This window comes from Electrona antarctica (genome assembly GCF_951216825.1).
Source record: "Electrona antarctica genome assembly, chromosome: 2".
Classification (NCBI taxonomy): domain Eukaryota; kingdom Metazoa; phylum Chordata; class Actinopteri; order Myctophiformes; family Myctophidae; genus Electrona; species Electrona antarctica.
The window spans coordinates 39,448,482-39,470,616 of record NC_136807.1 but is presented as its reverse complement, the minus strand read 5'-3'; the positions used below and the strand labels follow the sequence as shown (position 1 = coordinate 39,470,616).

Here is a 22,135-nt window from a genome sequence, read left to right as displayed (position 1 = left end):
CTATCATTCATTGGCCAATGAGAAAAGGGGTGGGCCAAAGAAATAAGCAGGGCTAAGCGACACCAATGGGAGCCCAGCACCACCCCGGGGGCCCACACAACCGACCTAATGACCAATGGGAGCCCAGCACCACCCCGGGGGCCCACACAACCGACCTAATGACCAATGGGAGCCCAGCACCACCCCGGGGGCCCACACAACCGACCTAATGACCAAGGTTCATGGCATCCCGTCCATTTGATTTTGAGATATCTTGTTTACAACTAGTAACTTTGGTCTGACGGCGCCAGTAGTTTCCTCTTAGCAACACCATTAGATCACACCATTAGCTCACCAGAGTCAACAGGTTTCATTCTCTGGGAAACACAAAGTTACGCAGCACATTCCATGCGGCAGTCGAGCCAGTAGTCTTTACGAGATATCGTGTTCGGAACCAAAGTGTCGGACAGATGTACTGAGACTCAGAGCCCCCCCCCCCCCCCCCCCGCCCGCCCGCCCACTAGCAGGGCTAAGAACAACAACACGACATTTATAGAGGAAGGGCTGAAGATGAGATTTGAAGAGGAGGGAACAAAGGCGGCTCGGACATGTCTAGATATACTCCGCCTGCATGGCCAGATAGAGGGAGACAGAAAAGGGAAAGAGGGAGAGAGAGAGGGTGTAGTAGAGGAGAGACAGTCAAGAGAGGCAAGTGGTGCCTGTGTGGCGTGAGAAAGCCCTGTGTTCTCTGTCTGGTGATAGGCCGGTGAGGCTGAGGAGGGCTCAGGCCCGCAGACCAGGGGGATTTACGGGGCTTTGCTCCTTCCTCTGTGGAGGCAGCGTGCCCCTCCCTGCCCCTCCAGACCCTCCTGTCCCCTGCCTGGTGCCCCCCTACAGTATGTGTACAACAAACTGGTTCCCATTATGGCCTATTAAAGGCCTCCCTGCCAACTTTACTGTAAAAGGCTTGTTTCCATAAAAAGAGATCGGGGCTATGCACGGCCATTTCCATTTTCTTCCTTTCAGCCTGAATGCTAATCTGTTCCATTTCTACCGCTGAGGGTGAAAAAAAAGAGAACCATAAAAAAAAGAAAAAGAAAACAGGGCCGGGACCAATAATGGCCTGGCTTCCCTGTGGATGGATGGTCACGTTGATGATGTCATATTTATAACGTCAATGCAAATTATGGGGGACGAGGTGGATCTGAGATTATTAATTTACAAAATGTGAAAAATAATACAGTGGTTTCTGAGATTAGACAGACAGACACACAAGACAAGACAAACCAGTGACCAGTGGTTCCCAAATATTTCAGCTTGGGACACCAAAACCTACATTTGGTGTCTCACTTGACATCCTAGGAATTTTCCAATTTTACCATGCAGAAATTGGCTCCCAAATCCATTGTTAGGGGAACACCCCCAGCATAAAAAGGAGGCATCTTTTTCTGTTGGATCACTCCTTCAGCGATGCGCGCCCTCCTCTCCACAGGCGCTTCCACCCTCCATCACCTCCGTCGTTCCATCCCTCCATCCCTCCGTCTGGCTCCTCGGGGTCGTCTCGGAGAGGCCGCTGCGCTGAGGCATGACACAGCCGGCCGGCCGGACAAAGGGCCCAGGCTGGCTGCCCTCCAGCTGGGGTCCACGGGCAAGAGATGGACAGATAACCTTGATGTGTGGCCCGCCACACCACGGCCACCTCGGGGGCAGCTGCAAGGGAGATGACAACTCAATCCTCACCCCGTCAGAACTTCCTTTGGCTTCTGCCACGGTCCAGGCCACAACAGCATCCACCGCCAAATGTACTGTACCAGTGTGTGTGTGTGTGTGTGGGGGGGGGGGGGGGGGGGCAACACTCACCACTACGAATGCTACGCTTATGAGTGCATTTAACCTCTTCAGGCATGGGTCCATCTCCATTTCATCACAACATGACATTCCATGGGATATCCCCTCAATATTACATTCCTGGATCAAGTCGGGAATACGGTGTGCTGGGATTGGAAAACTGGGCTGGAACCTTAAACGAAACGTCTGTCTCCACTTAAGTTTGTGCGTGTGCACGTGTGGCGTGTGCGTGCGTAGGTGCATGCGTGTACAAAGCGTACGGAGCTGACCGAGACGTCACACACACTGTTCCGGTCAGACACGATGGCTGGACATTAGCAAGCGGTAATTGTGCTGAATTATCATCTCATTTTCTCACCCTGAATGGAATTGGTTAACACACGCGACGCGTGAATAGAAAGGGGCAGGCTATTTGCATTATGCACATGCATTCCATTCCACCCCCCCCCCCCCCCCCCCCCCCCCCTCCATGTCCGCTTTTGTGCACATGGAGGTACGTTTGGTTTGCATGCAAAACTTAGGGGCAAAAAGTTGAACAGAGAATTAGAGGGCGGCCAACTGTTGCATAACGTCACTGTCGGGCAGGATACCTCGTATCTCCTTATTTGAACTTTTTATGTTTTACTTCTTTTTTTGTTCGTACAAGAGGGTTGAGAGAAAATTGCCGAAAATATCTGATCTACAAGATCACAACCGGTCGCATAGATATTTTAGAAACATTTTGAAAATAAAAGTGAATGATTTAAAAAATGGAACCAATGACGTATCAACGCAGTATGCTTGTGACTATTCCATTGGAACACAGATTCTTTTTTTTTCGTCCCCATTATGTGAAAAATAAATTCCGCTTTGGAAGATAGCAGGTTTCCAGCCGACAGCGACGATAAGGCCTTGGATCATGAAAAGGATTCCTTTATGGTAAGCACTTCTCATGACGGAGAAAGTGCTTACATCCTAGGGCTTATTCAAACATCTGTTCCCATTCTCTGGCTCCCACCACAATGAATGTGGCTCATGCAAGCGTCGTAATTGCACACAGGCTTCGGGGATTCTTGTCAGTCCTTTTCACAGTCTTTCAGAGTGAACTGTTGAGGATGGAATCATGGTTATTATGACACAGCGCATTCGGTTTTAAAGCAAGCAGTGTGCATACAAACTAAAGAGCAAGCAGGATGATGTGAAATTAAAAAAAAAGGAATATTAGAAAAAGGTTAAAACACAATGAAAACGAATCCCTATGTGGATCCCTATATTGTTGCTGTAGGGCAGAAACCTTCTGAAATCTCTGATTTTAAAATAATAAAAAAAAGGAACGGTTTTGGACATACAAGGTTTCAACCAGACAGCAACCATATACAACTTTTCTTTAATCCTTTCCACAAAGATCATTTTGTCGAGGTGTCAGGACATTTGAGTCAGCAAGTCAAGTATTTAAACAGTCTGTCAAACTGGCACTCGGGTTGTTGTTTTGGAATGTCATGGCCTCATTACATTATCTTCCACTATCCATCTGAACCGCACAGACAGCAGGGAAATAAGGAACAGAAAATAAGGGAATAAAGACATTGGCTTCTGCTGATGCGGAACTGGCAAAACAGACAGAAATAGCTTACAGTGCAAGATGTTCCAACACATTTACTTCTGCTCTTTGATCCTAATCTGTTGTAGGTGAAGCCCTTTCTTTCCTAGTATTTTTTTGTTTGCTATCAGGGACAAAAATGGACAGCCTCCACAGGGACTCCTGTGTAGTGTACTAATGCAAGCTCAGCAGCAAGAGGGAATGTATGAGCCCATTACAGCAACAACAACCACCACCAACAGACAATTTTAATTATGACATAGATCTTTCTGGCCCCCACAGTCCCATGTGGATCCCTGCTGGTGCTGCGCTGCGCAACACTAGCAGCGACAAAAGCTACTAAACGACTAAGCCTGGTCGTCAGCTATACACTGTCTCAGAGTCGCCGTTCCAAGTGTTGCTCAATATGCGCGTTCACGTCACAGCGTATGTCCTTGTGTGGGAACGACGATGAGCGACAAAAGGAAATCATAACAGCATCACTTTTTTCGTAAATTAACGCCCTGCTTGATCATACTACAGCGTCACACAAAAGTATCCAAAATAACCGATGTGTTGAGCTTATCGATCTGCTATTTTAGAAATAAAGGTATAACATGTATAGGTGTAACAGGCCTAAATGGGTTGAAAAGAGGGAGGATTGGAAATAGTGGAAAAAAAACTGTGCGATTGAAAGAAAATGTGATTTCTGTGTCATTGGAGTGGTGAAAATGTTAGTTCGACCTATTTTGCAGCTTTTGTGGCTTGTACGCAGCGACAAGTGTCGGAACGTCAGTTTGTATCTTCTTCATGTTGCTGGCTTCCGTTGAAAACGGCTTGCAGCCTGGGTTGCTTTGTCGCTGCTAGCATGAATGAATGTGATGATGTGAGGTCTCCATCTTCAGCTGTGGTCATTCTACAGACACCGCTGTTTTCCTGTTTTTGAGGGGCGCTAGCCCCTCCTATATTCAGCAATTAGTGTAGATTTTCGTCTTACACAAACATTAAATTCCCATTGACAATGAATGGAGAATTTACGTCATATGTGGACGAGCAAATCACCTATTTTTGTCTTACACAAACATTAAATTCCCATTGAGAATTTATGGAGAATTTACGTGTCTGAGCAAAGATAAGAGCGTCCCTCACTTCACACGGGTGTGATATTTTAATTTTTTTAGGGGCGCTAGCCCCTCCTATACACAGGTTTAATGTTTGTCTAGACAAGACAAACATTAACACATTAAACCTGTGTATAAAAACGCCATTGACAATGGACAGAGTTTAATGTCTGTTTTGTCTCCAACACAAACATTAAATGCCATTAACAATGAACAGAGTATAATATTTGTTTTGTCTGTCACTGAGCAAATCGGCATATGATGTAAGATGATGATAAGGGTTGTTGGTAAAGCGCCCTTCACTTCACACAGGTGCGTTTTGTTTTTTAATTCATTCTGCACAATTTCTGTGAAGGAAGCAAAAACACCTGGCTCACCTGGGTCCCCTAGCCTAGACACTCCCATACACCCTCATCCCCTCGGCGTCTTATCGCCGCTTAGCGTAACACACCAACACTGCCTGGCTGCAGCAGGTATTAATAAGCAGCAGCAGTATTGCCAGAAGCACAACCCATCATTGGGCTTGTTTAGAAGCCAACCTGCTGTTCCTGACGGAGGGGGATACCGGAGAACTCGCTAGTTTACAAACTCGCCACAGCGGTCGTTATGCTAACATGCTGTCTTCATCAGTGTAGTATGTCAACCCCACAGATGTTATAGTTAATTTCAAAAAGTGATCAAATTATTTTATGCAAATGAATTAAATGGTCAGCTAGATAATGATACAAAGTTGAGTATGTGAATACCGTATCGTTTCGGTACTTTGGTGTTAGCATTCCTACTTCATCTAGTGTAAACTCTAAACAACTATCCTCTACATCTCTCAATTCAACTTAAATGAAGGTGCAATTGAAGGTTGAAGGTGAACCCGCGGCGAGTCGGAAAACTGGCGAGTTCTCCGGATACCACTTCCCGAGTCCTCAGCCTGTGTGCAACTGAGATGATCGTTGGATCCTTTTGAAGCCATTCGAACCCTAGCGTCCCCCTACTGGGGGACGAACCGAACATTCAGCAAAAACACCTCATGTGTGAGATTGTGAGTGTAGATCAGCCACTTTCAGCAGATATATTATAGCGGTCAACAAAGTATAGGGTTTAAGTGGTTAAAAAAAAACGTTTGAAGACACTCGGCAAAGGGAACACATTGCGGTCCATGATGGGGCGAGGGGAGGGGTGACAGGGTCACACCTGCAGACACTGGGCCTGTGCAGCTTGCTGATGGTTATCTGAGCGCGCACAGCGAAGGCCCGGGCGATATAGGAACACGCTGGGAGGCCAGGGACCATGATAAACCCCCCCCAGCCCCCCCCCCCCCCCCCCCCGTATGTACTGTATATACAGTAGCTGGCAACCTGCCAGAGCCCTCACCTATTCATTTATGATGATAATAACTGGCGTAGTGGCCCTGTGCACATTATAGCTGCATGCATGCACACACACATGCACCTCCCCATGTCCACATGCTCCAATTCACAGAGAAAAAAACAAGACAGGGCTCTAATAACGGCGCCGCTTCCATGCGGGATCTTCTTGGACTTTCTTGGACTTTTGTCACGTGGCAATTATAAAGACAGGCCGCCATCTATGACACTGTGGATCTCAAGAAATGGATTGGCCACGGACCCCGATATGAAAATGTTTTCCGCTAGGGAGAGGGGTCCCTGGCAGAAAACATTTTCAGATCAGGCTCTGTGGAAGAGAGGAAGACAAAATGTATGTGAAAACAAAAAATCAAAATGATTAAAAACTTTCCAAACAATCTACCTTTGCTGGTTTCCCCTGGGGGGCCCGCACCTCCCTCTGAGAAGCACTGGTCTATGACGTACAACACCATATCTGGGCACGAGTTCAGCCCATATCTGACGCCACTGACTTCCATTAAAAAAATTGAATATTTCAAATATATATCAAATGGCCTTTTACTTTCATGGCCAACCGGCAGTGTGCACAATGAATTTGGCACTGATCTGTCCAGCAGTTTGCAAGAACACACACACACAGAGAGAGAGAGAGAGAGAGAGAGAGAGAGAGAGAGAGAGAGAGAGACTCATTTTATAGATGGCGCCTCCTACCGAGCCATGTAATAAAATTCATCATACCGTAGTTTTGTAAAAACTGTAAAAATGTCAATAAACTTTATATCCATCTTGGTTCATCCAAGGCTGAAACTGTGGCTTTTTCACCCAGTAAAACTGAGGCTTGTACCCATTTCATTTAGAACTCCTGAGAGGATAGAAATGAAACCAAATCAACCCATGGAACGCGTCCTTCCTACGAGACAACCACCGAGCGTTTGGCATCATCATCAGCCACCACCTCGAGTATAGGGCTGTCACCATTACAAAATTATGTTGACGACTAATTAATTGCGATTATTAACGATTGAATTGTGTTTCTGTGTTGGACATTGGAACATTTAATATGAACAGAGATTACATTTCGGTTTGCCTTTTCGGCTTCGTAATAATCAAGTGCACAGGGCAGACATGGCACATAAGTCAAATATGCCAAGAAATTACTGATATTTTTTTATAAATGTTTTACTTAAAAAGAATAGCGGAAATAGCTGATATGCAAGCTTACATACAATGTGACACGCTATAAAGTTATGCTAAGGTGACGCTTTGTAAGCTTGTAGATCAGCTAATTCTGTTTTTTTTTAATGTATGAACTATGAACATATTTCAACATGGACACGAATCACACAATTATGACAAAAATAATTGTGATTATCTCAAATAATTGCGATTACACGATTATGTAATAATTGTGACAACCCTACCACCACCAGCTCGAGCACCGAGACGTGCGTCCAAGCCTGCCGACGTGCCTCTGACCGTCCGTGTCCATCCAATGTAACAGCTTTACTACAGTGGCAGAGCTCTGTCTTTACCCCCTCAGCATAACCCATTTAGACCCCAGGACGATTCTACCAATGCCTTCGAAATCCTTTTCTGAAAAAGCTATGTTTCTGAATCAGTGGTGTTCAAACAATTTCATGTCAAGGATCTCTGAAATTATATGTATTTGGCTGCCGACCCCCATCTGAAAATATGTTGTTCCAGGGACCCCCCAGAAGCAAAGATTTGAGTTAAAAACGTTCGCTCTGGTCCGGGTGGTTAGCTCAACCGTCCGGGCACCTAGTCTGCTGAGCCAGCCTGACGGCGTGCCGCGGGTTCGACTCCCGAACCCGATGGCCTTTGCCGCGTGTCTTCCACACATCTCTCACCCCATTTCCTGTCAGTCTACTTTCAACCTATCAATAAAGGCAGAAAAGGCAAAAAAAAAAAAAAAAAACTTCGCTCTGAAAGCCAAAGATCTATTTTTCAATAGCTAAAGTATAATAACATAATGCTTAAAACACCAAAAGGGGTTCCCGTCCTGAATGGGATAATTACAGCCTGGAACAAACGGTTGGGGGAATGATGACGGTGCAATTAGGGCCCTCCAGACGTTATGACACTGAAGGGAGTGCTGTCTTCCTGCGCATCGGCACAACCAACGCCAAGGATCAAAAGATCCCTCGCCAGACTAAACCACACACATTTATGAGACCCGCCTCTATGACGGCAGGTGAATTTATGGCCGTCGTAAAGCAAACAGGTGGCATTTAACTCAGATGAAACTGGCTTGTATTCAAATCAGCTCGTGCCAACTGATTTTCGGTGCGTGGATTGGATTGTTGTTGTTGTCAAGTTTCACTTGAGGGTCTTGTGGATTAAGCAGCAGTGCACTCCATTCTCAAGTACAGTACTTAAGTACAATTTTGAGGTAGTTTTTACTCTACTGAAGTATTTACGATTTTCAGAACTTTTACTTCTACTGCACTAGTATTACATCTCAAGAGGAAAACATTGTACTTTTACTCCACTACAATTATATGAAAACTTTAGCTACTACTTTCTTTGTAGATTTTGATTATCCTTACGAAACATACATTAACCACTTCAGCCTTAGATATATTTCGGCCATTTGAAAATCTACAAGCTCACAATACGTCACACCGGCTATTTTCAAAAGATTTTTTTATACATTTTGATCTCGTGAAATGGGACATTCTGCACAATGAGTACTTTATGTATATTTCGATGACGATACTTTGTACTTTTAACTTTATACTAACTTAAGTACATTTTAATACGGGACTTTTACTTGTAAAGGTATATCTACATTGCTAAGTAAGTAAAACATGCGAGTACTTCTTCCATCACTGTGGATTAAGATGTGAAGAAGCACCTAGCCCTGGTTCCAATCCAATTGCTACTTAATTTATTTTATTCCTCACGATGACTGCCCTTTTCAGATGATATATTGGCCTACTTAAAAGAAAATCCCAAAGCACCGGGTTGGCTGCGAGTGCTGCCTGCACTGTCACGATCTCTGATTTACCGGATGGCCAGACCGCAGGGTGATCCTGTACAAAGATAAAACCACAGCCAACAGCCAGAGGAAGACGAAGAGCGGCAGATCAGTAGGAGAACGAACCACGGTGGAGGAGACCAGGCACGTGCACACATGGACATCAAAGGGGGCTTCAGCCCCTGCCATTTGACCCGTCTGTAAAACAACTGCCCTCTCAGAGACCATGAATGCAGCATTTACTATGGTGAAGGAAATGCAAATGCCCGCTCCTCTCCTTTTCCATGCCATACCCGAGAATTGCTTTTTTTCTGAACTTTCCTGATCTTGGAACGCAGTATTTTGCGTTGAAAGAATTGGTTTAGAAATCCATGTTATCTCCGCATCTCCAGTAGCCAACGAGTGCAGGTCGCCCTTTTTTTGTTGCCTATATTGATAGATATAGGACCAGCTCAGTGGCCTTGTGGTTAGAGTGTCCGCCCTGAGACTGGGAGGTCGGGGTTCAATCCCTGGCCGGGTCATACCCGGGTCATACCCGGGTCATACCCAGTGCCTCCCTGCTTGACACTCAGCATCAAGGGTTGGATTGGGGGTAAGTCCCTGCGACATACTAGCGTCATGTCCAGGGGGTGTACTTGTACATCAAGCTGCCTCACGCTACAGAAACAGGAGATAGGCTCCTGCCCTATGGGCCTCATGGCTCGGCAAGGCTACTTATATTGATAGATTACAGTAGACTGACAGGAAATGGGGAGAGAGAGAAGGGGATCGGGAGTCGAACCCACGACACGCTGTCAGGCTGGACCGCTGTCAGCCTGGACCACTACCCTAGCTGTCCGAGCCGATCAGCTATTTTCTTCCAAAAGTGCCCTCTTACGGAATTTCAGTCCGTCTGCAAAAATAGCAGATCTACAAGAGCTTGTAGATCCGACATTTTAGTGGAGGGGGAGACGGAAATAAGAAGAGGGAGAAAACGCTAAGACAAAAGTGTGTTTGCCTTGTGAAATCTGGGTGAGGGCATACCTTGGAACCAAAGATGCTGGTTAGTAATTAACTTGAACTGGAGATAATGTTGTAATTATAGTAGCATGCACCACTCTGACTCTCCACACACACACACACACACACACACACACACACACACACACACACACACACACACACACACACACACACACACACACACACACACACACACACACACACACACACACACACACACACACACACACACACACACACACACACACACACACACACACACACACACACACACACACACACACACACACACACACACACACACACACACACACACACACACACACACACACACACACACACACACACACACACACGTCTGAACGAAAAACTGTGGAGCAGAGCAGAACATTTGATTTGCATCGAAATATTTTTAAATAATGGACAAAAAGGTTGCAGAGGGTATGTGGCCAACTTTAGACCTTCGGAGAGTATTAAGTAAACGTACAGTAAAACAAATACAAACAAGTGAATGCAGGACATTACATCCTGCATCAGGGGGTATAAAAGCTGGACCCCAGACTGAGGGGATGGACCGCCAGAGGTGGAGATTACGTTTTCGCTCCCGTGTCAAATTTCTTGCACGCACTGCCAGCAGGTGAAGGAACCGAATTCCAAATTATATTATTTTCAAATCCATCAACGACGCAACCATTAGTTTTTAACTTATCATCTAAGATCCGCCGTCCCTCCAGGCTATGGGAAGTTCCATTCAGAGAAGTCAGAGGCTAATCTGGAGATCTTCAATATGGTACGCTGAAGCCATGCAGTCTGGAGCCGTGTGGAACTAAAGTTCTTTACGGCGTGGTTCCTCAGAGGCCAGCCGTCTCTAGGACACTGCTTCTAGAGCAGTGTTGTTTTCCTCCACTAAAACTAAGACGAAAAATGTTCGTCGACTACCTTTTTTCACTGGCGAAAAACTAAATGAAAACGAAATGAAAACTAAGCTACGATGACTAAAACTAAGACTAAATATATTGACAATTTGGTCAACAAATAAAAACTAGACTAAAATGTTAGGAAGGGACTAGTGGACAAGTAATTTTACACTTTTTCACTTTTTCATGCTGAAAATAGCCGATCTACAAGCTCACAGCGCGTCGCAGCGCGACATGTTGTGAGCTTGTATATCTGCTATTTTCAGCAAGTGTAAAATCAGCCATTACGACGGCATGAAGGCCCGACAAAATACCTTTTAGTCGACTAAATCTAAAACATTCCGGGTGACTAAAACTAAATGAAGTTTCATTCCAAAGACTATGACTAAACTAAAATAGAAAGTTGCTGTTCTAGAGAAGCACTAGAGAACAGTGGGCCTTTTCAGGCCGTGACCCGCTAAAAGAATCATATCTGAACTCAGTGGGGACAGACACCACACCATGAGGTTTTGACTCGCTTCCACAGATAAATATTGTGAAAATAGCATGGTCTATTTTCACAATTTTTGGCTCTTATATTATTTGACAAATTGGCCAATGTTTGATCAGATTTTATAGTATAGTGTGTACTATAAGTATAGTAGATTTTATAGTATAGTTTGACTTTGTACCATAAGTATAGTACAAATCATCTGGGGGTCCCGAGCCACAGGTTGAGAAGCACTGCTCCAGGAGAGGTTCTGTGTGTCTGTCAGAGCTATGACTAACATCATGCTGTGGACCGGCACATGATGACGTCCAAGATCCACATGGAATCCACACTGTTAATTAGTAGACCCAATCTTGTTATAATTATAAATTATACTTTCGACAAGTGACACATTTTCAGCCGGTTAGCTTAACAGCAATGCCAGTCAATGTCACCGAGTGACACTTGCCCCAAAAAGGGTTGTGTGAAAAGAGTGAAACTAGAATATGTTCATAGTCTGCTGGAAGGAGTGTGTTTCATGCTGTTGCCTTCCAGTGGAAGGGAGGGGGTAGGTCTGATGACCTGCTAGCTGCTTAAACCCCCTGAATGGAAAAGCAAGGCAGGGAAACAGCAGGGCTTTCCGCTCGCAGGACGAAGGTCTTTAATAACCTTTCAGAGACCAATCCAATCCCCACTGCATCGCTCTCTCTCTTGTATATACGGGTACAGTTCCCTGCACTGCAGCTCTACCTGGCTTCAGCCTCCCGTTCGGAAACACCCACCACACTCGTGTTTAATGGACGGCTCAACGGGAAGATTGAGTGGAGAAAATCACAGTTTGTCTCCGTCTTTTCGTCATTATACTTAACCACTTAAGACCTATATACTTATATACAAATAGCAGAAAATGTCAGACGTGCAATCTCACACCATGTCGTGAGGTCACACGTTGTGAGCTTCGTCTATTTGTTCTTTTTCTTTCTTTACATTTTGACAAAAGTGTTTATCGATTTTTGAAAATGATCACCCACGATGGCAGGCCCAAAATAGTGACGTCAGGGTTAGTGGTTAAAGTGAACCCCACCTTTGAGTTGACAGGAGCTTATTAACACATTCTGAACGGGAAGCCTTTTTGGTGTTTGAAGCATTATGTTATGCTTTAGCTATTGAAAAATAGCAGATCTACAAGCTCAGAGCGCAGCACACAGTGCCGCAATATGAACTTGTAGGTCTGCTATTTTTGAACATTGGTGAAAATGAAAACTGTCAGGATTTAGAAGACAATTGTAGAATCGTCCTCAGGTCTAAATGGGTTAAGACTAATGGACACATAACGTACCATTACAAAAATAAATGCGTTAACTGAACTAACTGATATTCACGGCAATTGCCTCAAAGCCACGAGAAGTGTTTAATTGAGCAGAACGGATCTTGATGTTCTAGTCTAGTCATATACGCTGGCTGTCCACGCCGTTCTTTTGGGCGAGATGAATCACACCATTGTCTGCGTCAGGCTGTCAGCAAACAACATAAGTGGCATGGAAATTTCACTCCCTTCAACTATTACTTGGAAGAATAAGAGTGAAATTGAGGAGCGACAGGTTGACAGAATGATATGGGTCAAACTTATATGAAGTACATGCAGGTTCAGGGATTTGTGATTACAAAATATAGAGGGTATGCGCATGCATAATGCGAATGGCAGATCGAGTGGCAAAGTGAGTGAATTTAATGTTGTTTAAAGTCATTTAATGCAATCAGATAGGACTATTCTGTTTGGATGTATGGCCAGAAAGTAGGTTTTTTTGCCACTCAGGTGTTCCCGCATAACTTCCAGGTATGATGATGATGTCACGCGCATACCCTCTAGAAAAAGAAAAAGGAAAATACAACCTAAACTGATTCAACTACTTAAGCCCCTTTATACGTTGTCGATCTACAAGCTCAACTGTCACATTATGAAACATTCATCTGCTATATTTGAGATTTTCTAACATTCTAACCAATAATGATTAACAACTTCCCCAAAAATGGGGATGGCAGGTTGAAAGTAAGTGGCTGAAAGAAAATCTGGTTTGTGCAGAAGACATCTCAATAAACGTAGAATTTTGAGTAAAGCATAAACCGTCGCATACGACAGGAGGAAATAGAGCAGGGTACATTGACATTCAAATGAATCTGTCTTATTCATCTCCCAAGCAACACATTTTGGCACTGAAGCAGCAAATGTTTGCAAATGAAGTGCTCGGAGGCTGAACTGTCAGAAATTGGACATATCTGAACAGAGAAACGGAACGCAACAAAACTCCCGAGCCTCGAGGAGAATAATAATAGATGACGTGTGTGTGGGGAGGAAGAATCCAAATAAATTAAACTTTGTAAATTCCAACACCTACGGTTCATGTTTAATGGCTCTGTGAACACAGAAACATAACACAATTTATTAGCCTGAGCTATTTCACACATCCAACCCAACGCCCATCTGCTGATGGTTAATGGCGGTCACTCTAGTAATAACGGCTGCTCGTGCTCGTCAGTCTCCGCACGACTGCGAGAATCTTCGGCGCATGGCGGATGTAAGGTGTGGCACATTTGGACACTAAAATCACCATTAGCACCTCCATTATAAACAGTAAGAGATAGTTTCGTTTCTGCCAGGGAGAGTTTATGGATCATATGGCGGCGGGAGAGGAAGGTTGGCAGATGTGTGCGGTGGGGACAATACTCATTTGGGACCACACAGATCCCTCAGGACTTCCAGACAAGTGCAGACATATCCCCGAAAAGCCAGACTAAACATGGCTGCGTAATTAGAGCTATAGCTCACCAGAGAAGCCAGGGAACACATTATAACCCTGTGACATTCACTGAAAAAGGGCATAACCTGACCTCTACCTCAGACGAGCAAGTTTGTATGTCTCTTTCATCAGGTTTTAGGTCTCTCCCGGCGGAGAGGGGTCATTGCAACAATGTCTGAACTGCAATGGTGGCGCATCTAGTCTCCAATCCATTGTGGTATCTGCTTTAAATATTAAACCTAATTGCTCATTAGAGTAGGAAGACCATCTATTTTGTTTTACTAAAATAAGTTATGGAGTGCAGCTTTTAAACTGGCTGTGTCTAGAGGTAGTGTCTAGAGGTAGGTAGAGGTAGGTCAACCATGACCTTTAGCTCAGTGACATTTTGGGGGGAAATGTTATTTTAAAAAGAATGTTGAAATGTAAAAGATTAATCTTTGAGAACTGCCTGCCCTATAATGAGCCCATAAGCATGGGAAAAGGTGACGGGGGGGAATTGGCAAAGCCTGCTGAGAAAAAAAAGTTTATTCCAGGCGCGTACTTACAGATATCTGGTGATTCGTCTGATCCATCTGGACAGTCTTTCTCTCCGTCGCAGCGCCAGCCTTTGGAGATACAGGTCACCTGGTCCTTACATACAAACTGCTTAGGGCTGCAGGTCTTGGGAGCTGAAAAAAGGGAGGGGGGGAAAGATGAGGAGTCATCAAATAAAAGACAATTGCGACATGGTAACTGCTTTTGACTTACAAACATAGTCAGTGGTCAAAGGAATTCAAACCTTTAACACCCCCCACATCCACTACCAGTGAATGGAGAAGTCATTTCGCCCCGAGCCCGAGCGCTGCAAAACTATCCCTTTTCTTGTTTTTTTTTTTTGTCAAAGCCTGTCAACAAACACTCTAGTTCTATTCATGATCCTGGATTTTTTTTCCGGCCCTAAGGAAGCAGATCTTTTGCCCAGCAGTGCAAAGTGACACGCAAGGGTCAGCCCAAGTTCACCACTACAATTTACATCAAAAGAACTACAGGGATATTTCAAGTCTATTCAGAAAACCAACTACAAGTCTGCTAGAAGACACAGGGGCCCCTTTAAGTTCAAAAGTTTGTTAGTTTGCTGCTTTTTTTTATTACTCTGCTAGATGTTTTTCAGCTATTTTTTGCCACAGAGGCCCTTTCACACATCTCACGGCACAGACATAACTGAGCATTCAATCACTGTCTGACCCTGTGTGGATATTGCCTTGCCTGACGCGTTTTGAGAGTCAGCAGAGATTGTTGAGGTGAGGTGAGCCGCAGGGCGGCTGCACCACGCAGCCAGCCAGCCTCCGTGACCCGTTGGTATTCTGGCACTGCTGACATGGTTTAGCTCAGCCACACATAAGAGGAACACCACTGGACACGGAACGTAAAGATCTGAGCTCGCTACAATATGAGAGTCTAGTGCAGGGGTGCCCAAAAGGTAGATCGCCATCTACCAGTAGATCACAAAGGCTTACTTACAAAGGCTGTGAAGGTAGATCACATGACATACCCCTAAAGAATATTTCATTTAAATATAAAAACAATTTTTGGCATCTGCCACTTGAATTAAGTTTTCTTGATTGATTGATTGACTGACATAAAAAAGGGTCTTGTCAGCTCAAACCCATAATGCAATACTTTGTTTTCAAGAGTGTTGCTGCGCACAAATGTCTGGTGGATTACAAATTAAATACAAAAAAACTCTACCTATCCCATTTCTCCCCTTTCCCATTCCAAGTGCATTTGTCTTAAATGTAATGCCAGCGTCGCTATTCCAAAGCCATTTTCAGCAATGGAATTATAATGTTTTCAGTGGGTAGATCTTGTTGAGCTGGTCATTTTGAAAGTAGCTCTGAAGTAAAAAAAAGAGTGGGCACCCCTGGTCTGGTGTGTCAGCTAGAACAGTAGTTCTCAACCTGTGGGGCCCCACACCATTGTTTTTTTTGTTTTTTTTTGGGGGGGGGGGGGGGTTCCCTAGATGACAGTGAAGTGACATTTTAAGAACTTTTAAGACCTTTTTAATATACCTAAAAAGAAAAGAAGAAAAAGACCATTGCCTCATCAAAAGTAATCAACAAACTATAAATATAAAAACTGGCCAAATTGTCAAATGATATAAGAAAGAGGCAAGAAAATAGCCGATCTACAAGCTCGGCTATTTTTTTTAAACTCCTACAATTCTGGGTTCAAATAGATTCAAGAAGATATAAAGAATGCATTATGATGAGGTATAGTTACATTGACAACTTATCATTTTAGATAAATTGTACTTGTTTGTATGATGTATGTAGGACTATATATATAATATGGCAAATGTATGTACTATATGAAATATATAAAGTATGATTTATTGATAATATGATATATAGAATAGAATACATTAGAGGATATAAATATTTGTAAGTATATATGACTTAGTAAATTATTTTACGTTGGTATGTATTGACGTCAAGCGATGACGCTGAAAGACTAGTAATAAAGGGGTAGGGTTATATACGTTTTTTGTGATTATTATTTTATTTGTACTATATTGCACTTATTTTAATTCTTTGACTTTTTTGTCTAATTGTATCATGTTCGGAATAAAGTTTTTCATTCATTCATTCCAATATGATTATTCTGGGTGGTCGCGGCCTGAAAAGGTTGAGAACCACAGACCACTGCACTACATTATGAGATAGTCTTTAGTGTGTCAGCTATACTTTACGTGTCTTCCCCACTATGAAGCCATCAACTACTCTCAAACCAGTGCTATTGTAATTATACCAGCAATACTGCCTCACATTAAAATAGCCTATTTGTACTGCATGTTGTCATCATTGTATTTTAACAGCAGTTACTTGGGTCCATGACAAATTTCCCCTAGGGGCCAATAAAGTCTATCCCATCCTATTTAGAGTTTAACTGTAAATGTACCACTACTACAAACCACAACGCAATTATGAAATTCCTCTCTGTAACAAGATATGAAACATTGTCTCCTGACCTGAAGAGGAACGAAAGTAGGCTGCCAAATTAATAAATGTGAGCCGTTTGCATTTAACCGCGTGAACCCTAGTGTCCCCCTGGGCATGTCATAATAATAGGTGAATATTTGGCGGAAAACAATAGATGATCTTACAAGCTACACAAGAATTGGTGTAGATTAGAAGGAAAAGGGGAGGAGACCAAGTATAGACCCCTGGGTGGTTACCCCGGTCAACCTGGTTTAAAGATAGAGTGCCATGATTTTGTTTCCAGTTTTTCATGTGTTTATTAGGTGACAGTACTTCATTAGATCCCTTGGTGTGGTTGTTATGTGCAATAATGTCTTGTATTTAGGGTTTCTGCCTGGAGGCTGAAACCTTGACGGTCAAACGTGCCATTGAAAAATGAAAGTGATATAGTGACATCATAATATCATCCCCTCCCCTAACCCTTCCCCCTTTATCATGCAACAACAGCTGTGGGTGCGGCTTCAGTTCAGGTGGATCACCACCCATCAGGCAAACCAGGGATACTTAATGAACTGGTGGGTGTGTCCACATAAAAACACCATTTTAACGTATACTGTACACCTCCTTATATAATAAAAATCACACCCGTGTGAAGTGAGGGGCGCTCTTATAATTATACATCATCATACATCATCTCATGAACTGAATTCATGTGATTGGTTGGTTACATTTACGTCATATTTGGCAGACATTTGACCCACTTTCTCCTTTCATTGTCAATGGCAAATATGAGACGTGCAGGGACAAGATTTAGCGGACATTTGACCTAATTTCTCCTTTCATTGTCAATGGCAAATATTGAGACGTTTGGGGACAAAAGCTGCTCAAACATCACACCCATGTGAAGTGAGGGGCATACCTTAAGCTACGTCACTAATAATAGTGGTCCCTTATTGGCCAAGGGTCTCCACAGACATACCGACAGGCAGCCGATTTCCTCAGGCACATATAGGACGTAAATTCTCCATTCATTGTCGATGGTATTTAATGTTTGTGTTCAGACAGAATCTACGCTATAGACCCCCCCCCCCCAAAAAAAAAAAAACAATAAAAAAACAGTACATAGCAGCCAAGTCTATGGACTTTTGATGTTTGCTTTAACCCATATGCTGCCACCTGCTGTACGCAGAGCCAACCGCAGACTGCCGAGCCTATTTCAATGCAGCACACACTGGGACTGACATCCTGTTTGGAGCGTCCATCTTAATGCTAAATAAATAGCATCAATGCTAGCGAGCTAAAATGAAGCCATCCTTGCTCTAGAAAGCGCCAATGTTTCCATCTAAACCACCGGATAATCAGCAAAAACCTCCGAACATCGCGCATTTTATCCAAACCACGGAGAGCTCCGTAGATTAGGAGTTATTCAGCTTTTTAGTCAGCCTGTATAATGGGAGGTGGACGGTAGCGCGGTTACGCAACCCGGTCTAGGATCGCTAAAGGAGGAAAGGCCAAGCCAAAAAAATTATTAAAAATTTGAAATCAGCAATCCGGTTTGATATCAATAATAAAGCTTATCAGACGGAGTATTACGCCAGAAGCAGTTGCCGGTTGGATTCCTTCTGGCGGAACGTTACGTCATAAGCAGTTAAACATGCATGATCGTCGTGATAAAAGGCACCCCTCACTTTACACGAGTGTGATTTTTACTGTGACTAAAGGCCTAGGCGGGGGTTGTTACTGTAACGGTTGTTACAGCAATGTTCTGGAAAGGACTGTACTGATCATGGTTCTCATTGTGATTCTCTGCAGGGCCTGAGCCCTCTCCTGCCCTGGATGACTTGCCTCCCTCCGTATATTGGCAGCGAGTCGGAGGAGTGTTTGGGGGAAGGGAGGGATGGCGGCTGTGTTGCCAGATTGTGAGAGACAATTCAGAAATAAGCAGCCAGGTCTATGAAAACAAGCCCAAAAGAAGCGACTAGGCTACATGATCACGTTAACCCTGTAAAACCCGGATTAATTTCTACTTTCAAAAAAGAGATTTCAACCTTACTACTACTTTTTACTACTAGGACTTATCAGAGGAAATTATGTATAAAAAAAAAGAAAAAAAAGTTTTGCAAATGTTATGCACATTTATAATAATGATTAAAATAATAATAAATTAATAATTTACATTTGGGGGATATCTTTCACAATAATAAATAAAACATGCTCTAGACATTCTAATGATCACAAAAAAACATATACAGTTATTTTACTTACTTTTATCAGGGTTAAAGGTCAAAGGCCATAGGTTAAAAATTGTTCACAATTGCACAGTCCTGAGATTTTAAATTTGTGTGAATTTCAGCCTCTGTGGGGGGGGTATTTATATGCAAATATCATGACCAATGACATTGCAATGGCATTGCAATGAACATCAATGATGACGTTTAGGTGAAAAAAGAACATAAAAATAATAATAATAATAATTAATTAATTAAAATATGTTGTATTATTGCAATGCTGGGTGTTACAGGGTTAAACCACATTGGCCATTTGAAAATGTCCGATCTACAAGCTCACAACGCGTCACATTTTCAAAAATAAATCTGGTGACAAAATGTGGAATATTTATGAAACATTTTAACAATACAAATCTGGTATGGGGCTCCTCGGCACAAAATATTTTAGATAGTCCTTGGACAAATTAATCTGGGGGTCCTTGGCATGAAAATGTGTGAGAATCACTGGTTTAAACAACATTGGGTAACAAGCCCGAAAATAAGCAAGTACACTTTAGAAACAAGCCCAAAAAACCCTGCAACTACCAATATTTAGATTTACAAGCAACGTTACAGAAAAGAAGCCCAAAGTCGCTTATAATGAGCAGACATGGCAACATTGAACGGCGTGCAGGCAGCACAGGAGGGCTGCTGCGATGTGACTGAAATCACAAGAGAGCAGGAGAGGAGGGTAAGCGGTATCATTGCGGTCACGTTCCTGTAAACTGTCAAACTAAGGGATTTAGAGCCCAGGCTTCTCGGTGTGACAGTCAAAGTGTATGGGTGAGCGAACGCACTTATGAGCGGCGGGTGTCAGGTTCTAAATAAATACATTTACAACAAGCTAAGGGGGTTGTTGCTGCTACGGATCAAATCGCAGTGCTTCTTTCTTTTTTTACCACCCAACAACAACGGCAGGATATTTGAGAAGACATCCTTAGAGGGTTATAAAATGCAACTCTTTTGCACTCACTCTCACTCTCCTACACTTGATGGTTTTGGGGCCAAAGCCGTAGAAAATGAAGGTGAGGATTTTAAGGAGTGTTATGTTTGAACAAAACATGTAAAAGAAAGAGACAGCAAAACGAGTCTGTGTTGAACTTGAAAAAGGGCCAGACAGAGGGTAACATCTGAGATAAAAAGGGAGTGCACATTAAGAAGAGCAATACAAGAATGGATTGAGACCAGTAACTGAATCGATTTCGTCAATATGCACACACACCCAAACCCTGAACGAGACAGAGAGGGTAGCACCAGTCAGTCGCCCGGGCCTCATGGATAATTTACAGTTGTATAAATCTATACTACTAAATCAGGCTTTAGACCAGCCAGCCTGCTAGCTTTACTTCCTTTCCGCATACCAAAGTCCTGGTTCCACTTCACATGACTCTAAATACACCACGTTTGCTCGTGCTTATATGTATGTGGCCATTTAATCCTGCCCAAACAACAACGCAGAAAGGCCAACAGCCGCACAGTGACCCAGCCATGAGCCACCGTCCATGAGAGAAGGTACTGAAGTCTGCAACAGGCCACTTGTGCGTCGGCATTCCCTCCTCGCTCTCCCTGGGTCCCAGTGTGCGAAGCAGCTGGGCTGAACCAGTTGTTCCCCATGACTGGGCATAAAACTGGAAATAAAACATTGTGGGTTCTAATTTTATCATAGCTCTACACACCAGCATGAAGTGACCACAGAGGGGAGAACCTCTGAGCCTAATTGGCGGTTGTGGCGGAGGAGGGGGTTGGAGGCAGGGAGCAGGGTTGGGGGGGATTGGCATCCTTCCCCCCTCTCAGCAGTCCCCTTTCAAAGCCCTCTGAAATATCTCAAACAGAGATGTGAATTGTTAATTCAGTCTGCAAACTCGCTTTTTTCCAAAGGCGCTGCCAAAATGCTGACAATTTTTGGAAGGTCCAAATCAGGCTAGGTCTAGGTCTAGGATGTTGTTCCATTCAAGTCCATTTCACCTATGAGTGAAGGGAATGAAGAAGGCCCTTTATTTGTCTCCTCAGACAAAACCAGTGACACACTCAAACACACACACACACACACACACACACACACACACACACACACACACACACACACACACACACACACACACACACACACACACACACACACACACACACACACACATGGAGCAACCCCTATATGGGTAACTTCATGCACGGGTACGTTTCCTTCACAACACACCACTACACCAGAAAGAAAGAAAGAAAGAAAGAAAGAAAGAAAGAAAAAACAAACATGCAACAGTACAGTAGCATTAGTACAGGATAGGGTTCAAAAACATGAGCAGGACATGGACAGCGTGTCCATTATCCACCTTAAAATCTGGCAATGAAAAAGGGTGTTCCAGTTTGAGTTTTAAGCTGCAAATTATTCCATGACCAATTTGGTCCTTGACAGAACGAGCTCATCTTGCCTGACTAAGTTCGAACAGCAGGTACCGTTCAATGCACTTCCTAGTACTGGAAATAGATCCATTGTTCTTGTTTTTACATAAAAAAAGAACACCCTGATAGTGTTTTCAAACCAACTCCCATCTGTAGGGATTTCCAGTAATATCACATTTCCTTGTTCTTTTAAGAAGTTATACAGCATCCCGTGCTGGCTGGCTGGCTGTGGATTTCATTTTGAATACTTTCAGTGGCAGGCGTAGTGTAGACATTAAATATGAATGCCGAAGCACTCTCCAGATCAACTGGAAGCCGGGGAATGCGTGAAGGCTGTCCCTCTCTTTTTAGAAATGGTCATAATATTTGTCCAAGAAATACCTGAGAAGCAGGAGCCTTTTCGCACGTCTGGCCCACTGGGTCATAGGAGGCTACTGTTATCAGTGGCCATCAGGCCCACATC

General features: G+C 43.6%; 1 protein-coding gene across 1 annotated transcript in view; it reads right to left on the bottom strand.

Moving 5' to 3' along the window:
• Positions 1–22,135, bottom strand: part of lrp1ab (low density lipoprotein receptor-related protein 1Ab) — a 177,830-nt gene that overhangs the window by 145,773 nt on the left and 9,922 nt on the right. The window contains exon 2 of the mRNA XM_079517462.1: positions 14,597–14,719. Coding sequence (XP_079373588.1) covers positions 14,597–14,719 — 123 coding nt within the window. The remainder of the gene's footprint in view (positions 1–14,596; positions 14,720–22,135) is intronic.